The sequence below is a fragment of the Grus americana genome, chromosome 1, assembly GCF_028858705.1.
Source record: "Grus americana isolate bGruAme1 chromosome 1, bGruAme1.mat, whole genome shotgun sequence".
Taxonomy (NCBI): Eukaryota; Metazoa; Chordata; class Aves; order Gruiformes; family Gruidae; genus Grus; species Grus americana.
The window spans coordinates 191,009,653-191,023,362 of NC_072852.1; the positions used below are offsets into that span (position 1 = coordinate 191,009,653).

Here is a 13,710-nt window from a genome sequence, read left to right on the forward strand (position 1 = left end):
ATGTATTTTCTTCTCTGAGTGTGTTATATGAGTTATCCACGTGCCCCGGGATAGCCCCAAGGAGGAAGGATTAAGATTGCCCTGCCTTTGACTTCACATTTTTGAAATGGGGAATAAAAGTGCAGCTGAATTTAACATGGAGAAACTAATATAGCGATGCTCCTGAACAGAAAAGAAAAACACCATCTGCTTTAGTCACCTTTCAAGGGATATATTTACAAGCACCTCAGGGAATTATCAATAAACAGCAGGGAGCAATTATTTCTGTTAGATTTTAATATGTTTTGCTCATCTATCTTGATGGTGTAAGCAGCTGTGTAGATTGTGGCATTCAAATGGCTTGGAATAAAGTTATTTTCAATAAAACTGAGTTGCTCTAAAATTAAAAATATGTTGGGGTAGTTTTGCATGTTATGTTTTTGCTTCTGAAATAATTAAAGCACATTTTTCTTCTAACTGTTCCCCCTTGCTGCCCTACTAGTAGGCATCTGTCCTGAACACGTTTGATCTTACAGCTCAGCGTGAGAAGCCAAATAATTTGGAAAATGCTACGAATGACTTCAGATGGATATTGTCACATCTTTGGGAGGGTATTGCAATAAGCGCACCAATCCCAGTTTTGCAAGCTGTTTGTGCTTATGGTTTTCTCTGTGATTTAAAGCATCCATTCAATGTTGTAGTTTCCTCTCTGTGAAGCTGAGACAGGATTCTCTGGGGAGCGATCGGCTTTGAATGACCCATCTGGGGCCAATGTGATTACTGGCAAGGATGAAGGCTTAAGTGAAATGAAGCTGGAGCCCAACCTTGGAAGATATTCTGGATGATGGATACACACAGAAAAGAGCCATATAATTAATGCAGCTATATGTCAAACTCATAAACTACATATGAAAAGCCACCTCATTTTTTCACAAATAACAAGCAGCAGATTTGTGTCCTGTGAGAAGGCTGCTCTCTGCTGCTGCAGCCTTCAGAAACGGCTTAGTCTGAAATGGTATGCTTGGCTTGATTGTCAATATTAAAAAGTGTTTTGTGAAAAATATTCTAATTTGGGGGAAAAAAATTAAGATTTTGGAGCTTAAATGCTGCTTCTGTGGCTTTAAGGTTATCTAGCACAACAGCGTTCAACCTATTGTGATGTATGGTATCAAGAAGTGTGTGGTGAGCTATTCTACACAGCACGGGGACCTCACCTGGAGTATTATTTATGTTGCTAGTGTTTGAGAGCTGAACAGTAGCTGAGCCCCATAATATTGAGGTGTACAGCAGAGGAGCAGTACTCAATCTGTGCCCTCTGCCTTTATAAAATTGCAGAATCATTTAGGTTGGAAAAGACCCTTAAGATTATCGAGTCCAACTGTAAACCTAACACTGCCAAGTCCACCACTAAACCATGTCCCTAAGCACCACATCTACACATCTTTTAAATACCTCCAGGGATGGTGACTCAACCACTTCCCTGGGCAGCCTGTTCCAGTGCTTGATAACACTCTTGGTGAAGAAATTTTTCCTAATATCCAATCTAAACACCCCCCCCAACACAACTTCAGGCCATTTCCTCTTTTCCTGTCACTTGTTACTTGGGAGAAGAGACTGACCCCCACCTGGCTACAACCTCCTTTCAGGGAGTTGTAGAGAGCAATAAGGTCTCCCCTCAGCCTCCTGTTCTCCAGGCTAAACAACCCCAGTTCCTTCAGTCGCTCCTCACAGGACTTGTTCTCTCTTTATTTCCTCTTTCTGTCTTGTTCTTGTTTTTTCTCTCTGGTGACAGATATTGCTGATTTATAGAAATTATTTCCATCTTGGATTTTGTGGGGTGTAAAACCATCTGGGACAAGTACATTCCCAGCCAGAAAATGGCCACAGAAGACCGTGGAGTTATGTCAGACACAACCCTGATCCACAAAACTTTGTTTTTGTAAACATCCACTCCTCACCAGGGTAACTAACTCCCAGAGGGCTCTCGTGCAAGTGGGGATTTCTCCCTCTCTCACCCTGCTTCTCTCTTCAGCGATTTGCATGAGCACTGTGCAGTTTCAAGGTATGCTGCTGTCTCATCTGTGAGGGGATCAGAGCTTAACTCGAATGGGATGGATCCTCAGAGAGAGACGCCCAAGAAAAACAACACGGATCATCTAATTGGTAAGCCTCTCTTTGTGCGTCTGTGGATGTTTTTTCTCGATACAAAGGAGCAAAACTAACCAAACAAAAAAGTACATTTTATCCCAGGCATTCATGATGTCTCCCACATAGGCTGGAGATGAAAATTCAGAATCTGCAGATGACATCATGCTGCCCTGCTAGCATGCGTCAGCATCTACCTTCTGGCAAAATAACCCCAGGGACTAAAATGGCGGATTCAGCTATGGATACACTTCTCTATGTAGGGATGGGGCGGAAAGGGAAAAATATGAATTATTTAGGGAAGACTGAAGATTTTTTTCAGCCCCAAAAGGGCACTTGATGTGTTTGGACTTGTGTGATGAACACCTGGTGCTCTCTTCAAGCAAGGGAACTGATGCCACACCAAGTTGTTACTGGCAATGTGTGCTGTTTTCACCATTGCATCTGGCCATAAGTATGGATAGTGCAGTGGGACGAGCGTGATTCTCGGTACGATTGATTTGGGTGCTTGTAGAAAGCAGGAGGGTACACAGCGGTTACAAAAGGTGGAGGCTACTCCATCTCTCTCTGTTGCTGTGGGAGACTTGGGAGATATTTGCCTGCAGTTCTTGGACATGAGCAGACAACTTGGACATGAGCTTTTCATTTGCTTTTCAAGTTTGACACCCACATCATGATTTTGTGCATCAAGTGTGTTCATGATGTACCATGATGAGTGTATCAAGAAAAAACAAAGTGGATCCTACAAGAGTCCTGGAGCTTTTCCACAACTGCTGATTGATGAGGTCTCACATTTTGCAGTGCACTACAGCTCTTCATTTGCTCTGGACTGCAGACTCAAGTGAGATTTTTTTGGTGGTTATGACTATTTTCGTCCATATACAGGCATGGCAAAAACCAGGTCACTGATATGTTGGGTTGTGATTGATGCTTTTTCTTCACTATTGTGTTTTTCTAGAGTCTTCTATTTGTCTTGTGGTTAAATGGTTTGAAACTTTGCGGTAATCAGAGAACATTTGTGGTATTTTTTTGGGGCACTGGGCCTGGATTCACTATTAAGGCGTACTGTCATATCCTACTTTTCTCATTGGAATATATGTTGGTAACAGGATTTCTAGGACAGTTCTCATGGAGAAGGATTCACTTGTACTTTGTCAAGTTTTGGATGTGTGCTTCTTGCCATAGTGGTGATAAGTGGTATCTTGACCTACCTCTTCTCAGCTGCTTGAATATCAGTCTGCAGGGTCTGGGCATTTGTGGCCATTCTCCCCTGTCTGTGGATTCTCTCGTTCCTACCAGGTATCTTCACAGTGGTCTCAGGTGGATGATGGCAGACGATGTTACAATTCAAAATTGTTTTTGAAGAGGTTCTTCATGATCAAGTTTGGCACTGGAGAAAAAGATCTTCAGATATTTTTCTGTAATCTAATAATTTAGGTGACATAAAGAGAGAGAACATTGAGTTCAGCTGAACAAAACATCCATTTCTGATTAATTTCCCCAAGCTTCAGAAAAAGATTTATGAATGATGCCCATTCCAAAAGTTTCCTTGATCTCTTTCCACTGATTAAAAGATGCTTGACTGCTGGTATTTTGTGTACCTGTTGTAGCCTGAAACACCACTAGTGTCATGTAAAAACACCTTGTGGCAAACAAGCACCAGTGAAAGTGTTAAAGATTTTCACATTAAATCTTAAAAGTCCTGTCTTCAAACACATGGCCTTAAGGTTTGCACGGTAATTTACTCAGGGGAGCTCCTCAAATCTTTCCTACCACTGATTGCAGCACGGCTGATGATACCTCATTAAACAACCAGGGATTTCAAATGACTGTTTATTGGAAAGGGTCAGGAGGAAAGCCTGGCTCCCAGTGCAGCAATTCTGTGCCCAGCTCTCAGGGCAAACAGTCAGAGGGAGGCCTGAAACTCGGCCCTCTTGGACACAAACATATTTATGTGCGAGTGATTAAATCTGCAGCGTGGACCTCAGAAGTAGGAAGGAAAAAGCTGCAAGCAGCAAAGGACTTCGTTATCCTCCCCCTCTACTCTGCCCTGGTGAGGCCACATCTGGAGCTCTGTGTCCAGTTCTGGGCTTCCCAGTTTAAGAAAGACAGGGAACTGCTGGAGAGAGTCCAGTGGAGGGCTAGGAGGATATGAGGGGACTGGAGCATCTCTTGTGTGAGGAAAGGCTGAGAGAGCTGGGTCTGTTTAGCCTGGAGAAGACTGAGAGGGGATCTCATCAACGCTTATAAATATCTAAAGGGCAGGTGTCTAGAGGAAGGGGTCAGACTCTTTTCGGTGGTGCCCGGTGACAGGACAAGGGGCAATGGGAACACAGGAAGTTCCATCTCAACATGAGGAAAAACTTCTTCACTGTGAGGGTGACCGAGCACTGGGACAGGCTGCCCAGAGAGGTTGTGGAGTCTCCTTCTCTGGAGATATTCAAAACCCGCCTAGATGCAATCCTGTGCAACCTGCTCTGGGTGATCCTGCTTTAGCTGGGGGGGTTGCACTAGATGATCTCCAGAGGTCCCTTCCAACCCCTACTGTTCTGTGATTCTGTGACTTGTTTGTAACACCCAGGTTTGCAGTTAACCTGGCTCCATTCCCAGCGCGCGTAGTGCAGCTATGCGCTGGAGAGAACAGCGAGCTGCAGGAGGGCTGTGTTGTGTTGTGCTTCCTCCTCCGGGCTTGCTGCGGGTTTTCTGACCAACCTGTCAGTCCTGCTCCACTGGTCTGTCAGCTTGTGCCTTACAGATCAGGTAGCCTCATGCTGTTTCACTGTGGTGACAAGTTTTTTCTCACAATGTAAAAAATAAATTGTTTTCATTTCTGTTTGTCAGTTTCTATCTGCATATGAATTTTATTTGATGTCAGAAATTCCCTGCGCTACCCTGTACCTTTGAGGTAACATATCCAAAGCACACTGCATCTTTGCATCAGCATGGGTGAGGTTCTCTGAGGAGACCTCTGTGCCTTTGTCCCTCTCTCCTGCCTCTTCCGCTTGCATTGGGAAACCTAGTCTGTGGTGTTTCTGCATTTAGCAAAATTCGGTTGACCTTGCAGTACTCTGTCCTGGTGGCAGGAGTGGCCTATTTCACTCCTCACCCTCTTCTATGCCTCTTCTTTGAGGACCTCTTCTCTTCAAAGAGCAACTGCTCCTTGATTACCTTTTCCTTACAAAGAGCCTCCCAAACTTTTAGTTCAAGAACAACAACTCACCACTGCCTTCCCTTCAGGCACTAAAATAATGAAATTATTTTGATATATTTTGATTTCATTATAATGAAATAATGAAATTTAATTATAATGAGATTTTGAGATGAGATGAACGTAGTGAGAAAACCGCTCAAAATGCATGAGCGTGCATTTTGAGAAGCACTGATTTTGAAGCTTATGGTCCAGTGGATGAACAGGTCCATCAATATTCCTCAAAACGTTCATCTAAGGAGTTCCACTTATTTTCCTTATTACCTGTTTCATACAAACTAAATATTTTGCCCCAGCCATGGCACACTGACAGAGATTCATATCCATGGATACTCTGCCTGATGATTTATTTCTCCTTCACAGTCCCCAGCTTTGGCAATGCCTTTCATTTTTTTCTCTTTCTTTCCTGTTGCAAAATGTACTTTCTGAACCTTTTAACCTTTTGGGCAGAAGGGCCATAAGGTTGGGTGGTTTTGGTTAGGCTTTTCATGGCTTTCTGTGAAGAATGGGAGGGAGGAAGAGGGAGCGAGTCTGTGGACTTTGCAGTCCCTCGTGATTGCACTGGGCTAGATCTACATTCCTCGGATAACTCCTTTCAAAATTTGCATTCATTGCTCTTCTTCCTTATTTTTTTTATAGCCGACAGGCGGGAAGGAATTGGTGTCTGTGGTTGGATCCTGGTTTCCATTTCATTCCTCCTAGTGCTTATTACGTTTCCTGTTTCCATCTGGGCATGTATCAAGGTAAGCTAATGGGATTTGAGGCACATAAAGAAGCTCTGTTATCATTGCTGTTACTTATGTTTATTGATTTATTGATTTCCTTAAGACAAGGACCTTCACATTCTCTTTTTGGAAATCATAAGGACTTGTAGCAAAGATGTGGTCTGGGACTGAGATCCACATTCTTCCATTGACTTTCTGTATCATCACAACTTGCTCATTTAATTTCTTCCAATATCAACTTCCATCATCAGTTGAACTTCCCCGCTTTACAACACTGGGAGAATAAAACTACAAACTTTTCTGAAGAACTTGTATTTTATGCTGCCAGCAATAGCGATTAACATGGGTACATGGGAGCATGGGTCCCTGCATTGAGCAACTATACAACCTAAACCCACAATCCCTTCAAGACGTGGGCATAATACGACTAATTGAAAACAATGTTTAGGGGTGAGTAACCAGGGTGATTGCCCTGAACACCAGGCCTTGAGTAGTCCAGATATACACTAATCAAAGTAGTTAGGTAGATTATCTGAGGTGAGACATACTTTGCCTACAGGTCCTCTGAGTGTAGCACTGATGTTGGGAGAGTTGTGGGTAGCCACATTAGATCAGTGGCAATTCTTTCATATTTGATAGTTTTGTAACCTATTCGCAGCGCCAGGGTCTGAATTCTTCCAGCAGATGATGAGGTGAGGACAAGATGTAAAATGCCTAGTGATTTGCAGTTTTGTTGGTTTCTATATTATTTGTACTTTTTTCACATTTAATACGGATGCCAAAGATTAAAACAATCAGATCAGACAGCAGGAATAGAATTAGTTGTAAAATTCTAAATTTAAAATATTTTCCTAGGTCATCAGAGAATATGAACGTGCTGTTGTATTTCGTCTGGGACGTATACTGTCTAAGAAAGCAAAGGGACCAGGTGAATGCATGCAGTTTTATTCTGTTAAGATGCACGATTTTTATTTTATTATGATGCACTCTAACCACACAGAGAATTGCAGAGGTCCATGAAATCTTTCTTCATAGCATATGGGGGATGAGATGGTCCTCTCTGCTGCAGTTCCTTTACCTGCAGGCTGTTTGTTTTTCTGAAGAGAAGATAAAGCCACCCCCCTGTCACAGCACAACACAGAAGGTTGAGGACCTTGATACCAGGTATAGCTGTCCTGTTGAGTAGGCTGGACAACAGAAAGTTGAGCTCATGCTGCAGACACTGGCGGGGGACCAGGGAGGTTTAAATGCAGCCTTCAGCTCTGCTGCAGACTTTTTTGGGTGACTGTGGCCACTCTCTGTGTACCTCACTTCCAACACTGCTTGTTGCTGCCAGCTCTTTAGCTGTCTTCTGCTCTGAAAATTGTAAAATGTGTCAGGGCAGGGATGCTCTGCATCTCTGTGGAGTTTGTTACAGTCCCCTAGGATCAGGCTACAAATCACAAATAAAAACCAAACCCAACAACATGAGGTATTTGCATTGGTGCAGTTACCACCTCCGTGCAATTAAACTGGGCAAACTGGAAGTTGAAACAAGAGGAAAAAGTCCTTTCCAGATACTGTCTTTCCTCTTGAATAATAGCCATGTGGTCCAAATGGCAGCTGGGGCAGGTGCGGAGCTCTTCTACATGGCTCTGGGCAGCTAAGGAAGGTGCTGAGATTAGAAAACTAGTTATGTCAAGTCTCCCTCTCTAGCGAAGGGAGAGTGGGGACTCCTTCACAGGATGGGTCAGATCCTGGGACAACATTCCTCATGTGCAGGCCTATGGGTGGTGCAGGAATCTGGACCTGGGAGATATCTTTCCTGGGGACACACATATTATACTGTAAATGGCTTATGATTTAAAGAGAGGAATCCAAACGAAGGCATGGAAAGAGTTTTTGTCAAAAATCTCATAGCAGATTTGAGACCAGAACTGCAATCTGCCCATTTCTAGTCCAGAGCCTAGATCATTAAGCTCTTATAAATTCACATTATCTGCAGATATCTGCATTTATCTCCGTTATTTGAAAATGCACACCCTCACTGTTGTTACCTCCTGCAGCAGAAAGCACAGTTGTAGTAGTAAGGTGGGCTCACTCCTCACCCTGTGGATGTTTCCATCTGTTTGCTTTGCACAGGATACCTGGCTCTAGACTTAGCTTTCAGAAGCAAGTGTTTAATCAAATTATTTTTATTTTTCAGGTTTGATCCTCATACTTCCTTGTACAGATACGTTTATCAAGGTTGATCTTAGAACAGTTACCTGTAGCATTCCTCCACAAGAGGTACTATTCTCTAGCAGCCTTCTAAGCCAGAAATACACCATAGAGCTGACTCATGGCATGATCAAAAATAATACAGATGTTTAGTCTTGCAGTTGTGAGCTACCATACAGAATTTAGCTTATTTGCTGTATCTGTTGACTTCCAAACTGCTTATAAAACTTCTTCTACTTATGAAAACCTACAGATGCATCATTGTAGTCCAAGCGAGCTCCCCTTGCTGATGTTCAGAACTGTGAGATAAAAGATAGAGGAGGTGAGGGTAGAATTGCAAATGGGGGGCAGACAGGACAAGACAAGAGAAGCTAAAAAAGGGTCTAAAGAAGAGGCGAATTGTATTGTTATCCCATGCTTGGAAATGAAGTAGCACACTAGTGTAAGATATCCAGAAAGAATGTCCTAATAAAATTGGATCTGACATGCAGCTCACCATTCAAAAAAGCCTTCACTGATGTTGTAGGTGCTGCTTGAAGTTATGCACAATCTACAAGTTTCTTAAAAGGCAAATTAAATATGGATAACAAATCTCCTTTAATTAAAATGAATTAGCAGACAATCATCCACAAAACTCAGATCCAAGCAGGAAGGGAGAAGCATATCTTTAGGCATTTAATTGACTAACATTGACTGAAGAATTTAATCTGAAGAATCAGTTGACAAGCAATTCTTGTCCTCTGGAAAAGGTTTGGCTCCGTGTGGCTCCAGCCCCACTGCAGTACAATGCTTCTGCTGGTGGAGTTGGCACTGCTGCCTCCTTCCTTTCTCAAAGAGAAGAGCAGAGGGGGATGGGATGGCCCTGGGACCCCTTTGTCTCCTGAAATTACCCACTGTGTTCCCTAGGAGCTGTTTCTTGGACCATTATCTTTCTGTAATTGCAAAGAGCCTTTTCTCAAAGTGCAGGTTGCAGGGGTTCATGTGGTGGAATGAAAAATGGCTCCCCCAAAATGGAAGGCTGGAAGGAAGATGGCTGCAGTACTTGTGCTGTACAGGGTTTAACAGCTTTTGGCACTGCTTTTGCACCTGCTGGCAGGGCTTCTGTGAAGCACTTACTTGCAGGCAAAAGATGCTGAGAAGGGAAGAAACTGGAGCACCATCAGTGCTGTGCTGAGGCCAACAGCCTGCTGAGGCACAGGGGACTTGTCTGCCAAAAGATGACATGTCTCCTCTATGATTACTTAAATATTTTTCAGTTTCTTCTCACAATTTCTTGCCCTTCGCTTTTCACTTTTGTTTTAATTTGCTGGTGTTTCTTACAAATATGTTGTTTAGAGGAAATGGGACCGATCTTCTAAACTACATGCAATGTATAAAATCAGTGCTGGCCCTTTCTGCAGAAAGGAAGGAGATATCCATCATTTATTATTGCAGAAGAAATGCAGGCCAGTTATGAGATTAACTTAATATTGGAACAGTTGTTTAAAAGCTGCATACAACATTTTGCCCTGGTTTAAACTGTTGGTGGTGCAGGATAGCTTCCTTGAGGTAATTTCTCAGGGGAATGACAAAAAAACCAAAAGAAATTCTTAGTTTCTTTGAATTATCAGGGCATTTTCCTCACTAAGGTGGTGGGGGGAATTCCCCTTCCTTGGCAACGGATCCTTCTCTAATTGTGTGCATTTCTCCAATGCAGATTCTCACAAAAGATGCCGTTACTACCCAAGTCGATGGGGTGGTGTACTACAGGATCTACAGTGCCGTCAGCGCCGTCGCTAACGTCACCGATGTCCACTTGGCTACCTTCCTCTTGGCACAGACCACCCTGAGAAACGTTCTGGGTACACAGAGCTTGGCTCAGGTTCTAGCAGGTCGTGAGGAGATTGCACACAGTATCCAAGTAAATCTGGCTCTCAAAATTCACTGACAAGCATGGAGATTTGTTCTGGGTAGTAGAAAATTAGAAATAATCTGTCTTTCTTTAACATCAATAAGAAAATTTTCCTTTATGTTTTTTTCAATTATACATCTCATTGCTTAGAGTCAGAAAGCGTTATTCTAAAGGTATTTCCTCAGGTTCATTTAGAAGAGTTATTTCCTATCAAAAAGCAATGAAGATTCTAAAATTATCCAGTGAGTTGAATAAATCAGTTTAGTCTTTGCACAGAGCCTGCTGCAAGAGGTGAGAAAGAAGTCTGCTCTGAGGTTTAACCAAGGCAGGGCTTGTAACTCATCATAACAACTAAGAGTACAGAACCAGTACAGTATGCTTTAAAATGCCATCTGTTTTTGGTTTGGTTTTTTTTTTTTTAATTTTGCAGCCAAGGAGGGAGCAAAGAAGAAAGCCAAAACCTGATTTACTTTTTTTAGTCAGAGAAGAGGCATAGTCAAATAGAAGAGTGTACCCCTCTCCAGCCAGGACAGCAGCGGTGGGCAGAGCAGGGTCACAGAGGTGACGTGGGTTGCAGTAGTGCCCAGGATCCTGGGCACAGAAGAGCATGCCGGTGCTGCAGGGCTGTGCCGTGTCGGTCACCCATAGTGTGCTTTTGCATGCTTCTACAGCATTGTGCTGGTTTAGGAAGTTGCAGTAGTATTACTTTGTGAAAGGGAAAAGTTTGGTAAGTGCCAACCTAAAGAAAGGATGGGGATCATCATTTAGGAGAGAGCAGAGAGGCCACACAGGAGACACCCTGTCTCAGACGCTGGTGTTGATCAACAAGAGTTTCATAAGGTTGCAATACCTGCTATACTCGCACCACCTTGGATGTCATGGCCCCAGGAGGGCTCCGTTTTTCTGGTGTGAAGGTTTGCACGCTGCCTCTCCTTCTGTCCGAGTGGCAGGGTACATCGCGTGGTTTTCTCTCTGCAGTCACTGTGCTCTTCATGGTGGGTTGTGTGTTTGTCCCTAAGGCTATCCTCGACGGTGCCACGGAGCAGTGGGGAATCAAAGTGGCCCGTGTGGAGATCAAAGATGTCAGGATTCCTGTGGGCATGCAGAGGGCAATGGCAGCCGAAGCAGAGGCTGCTCGAGAGGCAAGAGCTAAGGTGAGTCCCACAGGCAATGTCCACCCACAAGCTGCAATGTCCTGTATCCTTGTCCCAGGCATCCGAGTGCCTGTTTGTTTTCTCCTCATCATAAAGGTGGATTTTCCCCACTATGGTCAGCATCACAGCACCGTTTCCATTTCTCTTACTTTGCAGGTTGTGGCAGCAGAGGGAGAAATTAATGCTTCTAAAGCCCTCAAGCGGGCCTCCATAGTGCTGGCCGAGTCTCCGGCAGGTCTTCAGCTGCGCTACCTGCAAACGTTAACAACCTTGGCAGCAGAGAATAATTCCACCATTGTTTTCCCTCTCCCTATAAATATGCTTGAGAGTTTGGGGCAGAGAAATAGAGGGGGTTAGAGACCGTTCTACACTAGCTCCTTGGGCAGAGAGGTTAAAGGGTTTCCCAGGAAGTGAGGGGTTCCAGATTCCCAGAATTAAAGCAGACGCATGTTTGGGTCCTCTGTACCAAAAATAAGAGTAAAAATAGTTTAATAACCACACATAGCCCCCACATTAGGGGACTGCATTTGCAAACTTTAGAAGTTTCAGCTTAGACTTATCTCCAAGTGAACTGGAAGAAAATATGTAAAATGCAATAAAATGTGAAAAGTGTATGTTAGACCTAATACGAAATTTTAATGATGCTTTCACCACATTTTATAAAGTCTTGAGTGTAGCAATTATTTGGTGATTTGTCTGCTAAGCAAGAACCTCTGAGCTCTTGATGTACTCCACACAGCAAGAGGGTCAGATGCTGCTATTTAACTCAAGTCCTGTGGAGTGGAAAGACAGATTTGGCCCATAACCTTAGAGGTATTCTTTAATAGCTATTAGCAAAATTTCTGGATAATTGGTATGTCAGTGGAACAGCCTATTCTTTATCTTACATGAGTAAAAATTAGCACTTGCTTTACTGACCTCAGCTGGATTTTCCATATCACTGACATTTCTATAAGTTCTGTAATAAAAGGAAGAGAATATATGTCCAGGCATTACAGTCATATTTCCTAAATCTAAAAGCTAGGGGAAACATTGAAGAAAACAAATTATTCTTTGTTAATTTAAGTGTCTTTCACCTTCAGGAGGTTTCTTATCTTCCCTTGCAGATATCGTGAGGCGGTGGTGCAGGTTTTCATAAAATGAGCCTTCCCCACCCTCCACCCATGCAATGCCTGGCAGCTGAGTGGGGAACATTGCTGGTATCTGAGTTCAGCTGTCGTTACACTTGAGTTTACAGCCTTCAAAAAGAGCTGGGCAGTTCACCGTGCTGGCACACAGTGATGAGCTGTCTGCTATGGATCTGAAGGCTCTTGTGGAGTAGCTGTTCTAGTAGGTGGTGCTGCTGTGTAGTGTCTTGTCCACACAAGGTTCACTGCTGCCCCTCCTAGCCAGCAGGGTCACTTGACTCCATGTTAACCATATTGGCATGGACCTACTAATTATCATCTTGATACAGGCCATTCTTATTTTTACTGCAATGTAACACAGCAGTCCAGGTAGCAATTTTTTGCGCTCAGTAGCTGCTGGCACGAAGACAGTGGTGTGAACATCTGAGGATGGTCACCTGTTCAGCACAGTTTTTCATTGCTGCTCTTCTCTGCCTCAGACATGACTGCCAAATGGCATTTTACTGGCAAACTAAAGAAGTAAACCCTCTATTTGCAAGTCATCTATTTATCAGTGTTATTAAACCATTTTCTACACACACTCTTATCCTAAGAAAAGAGAGGGTTTGAGTTTTGGGGTTATTTTTCATTGTCAGCTTAGTTTGTAATGTGTGGAAGCATTTTTAACTGTGGCAGCGAAACCCCCACCTTTCCCTGACAAATATTGCTGTTTGCATAGCCACAGAAGCAGCAACGCTTGAGAAAAATGCAACCCCATATTGCATCAGGTTTTTTTTTAAAAGTAATGCAAATTAATTAAACTCTAGAAAAAAGAAAAGCTTGAAAGACACGTGACTACAGAGTGTAATTAAAAAAACAATTCTGTGCCCTCAGTGAGCTACCAGCACTAACCAGCCCCTACCGTGTCAGGCATAGGACACATCCAGTCCAGCTGCCCATCCCTGATGCTCAGCCAGTTCCAGTTCCAGCTTCAGAAGTGCATATGGGAATCCTGCTGTGGTACAAGGGGGTCATTCATTCCCCTACATGAGGGCTCACAATTAAAATCAGAAATTCACTGAAGTGCTGAAACATGAGTGTTGGTATCTCTGTTCTTTCAGTAGCAGTGTGACACAGGCTGTCCTTGGTAAGCCCATGAATGCCCAGTCTTCTTTCTGACCCATGCAAATTTATTGGCCTCTTTAATGGCCAGTGACAATGACTGCAGCAATTAATCAGCTCTGCAAGCAGAATATTTTTCCATTTGATCCCCTGCAGGATAATTGCACTGTTGTATAATGGA

The 13,710-nt window shown here is 43.3% G+C and overlaps 1 protein-coding gene across 1 annotated transcript; it reads left to right on the forward strand.

The window, feature by feature from the left end:
• Positions 1–1,968: 1,968 nt before the first annotated feature.
• Positions 1,969–11,658, forward strand: STOML3 (stomatin like 3). The gene is made up of 7 exons (XM_054813843.1): positions 1,969–2,142; positions 5,972–6,075; positions 6,913–6,985; positions 8,243–8,325; positions 9,953–10,156; positions 11,167–11,301; positions 11,458–11,658. The coding sequence occupies exons 1-7, from the start codon at positions 2,091–2,093 to the stop codon at positions 11,656–11,658; spliced, it is 852 nt and encodes a 283-aa protein (XP_054669818.1). The 5' UTR covers positions 1,969–2,090.
• The last annotated feature ends 2,052 nt before the right edge of the window (positions 11,659–13,710 follow it).

Bases quoted from the DNA above. Each gene is read 5' to 3' on its own strand.
- STOML3 (XM_054813843.1), top strand. From the start codon at position 2,091: ATGGATCCTCAGAGAGAGACGCCCAAGAAAAACAACACGGATCATCTA. The intron at 10,157-11,166 runs GTAAATCTGGCT...TTTGTCCCTAAG, and splicing joins AGATTGCACACAGTATCCAA to GCTATCCTCGACGGTGCCAC. The intron at 11,302-11,457 runs GTGAGTCCCACA...CTTACTTTGCAG, and splicing joins CTCGAGAGGCAAGAGCTAAG to GTTGTGGCAGCAGAGGGAGA.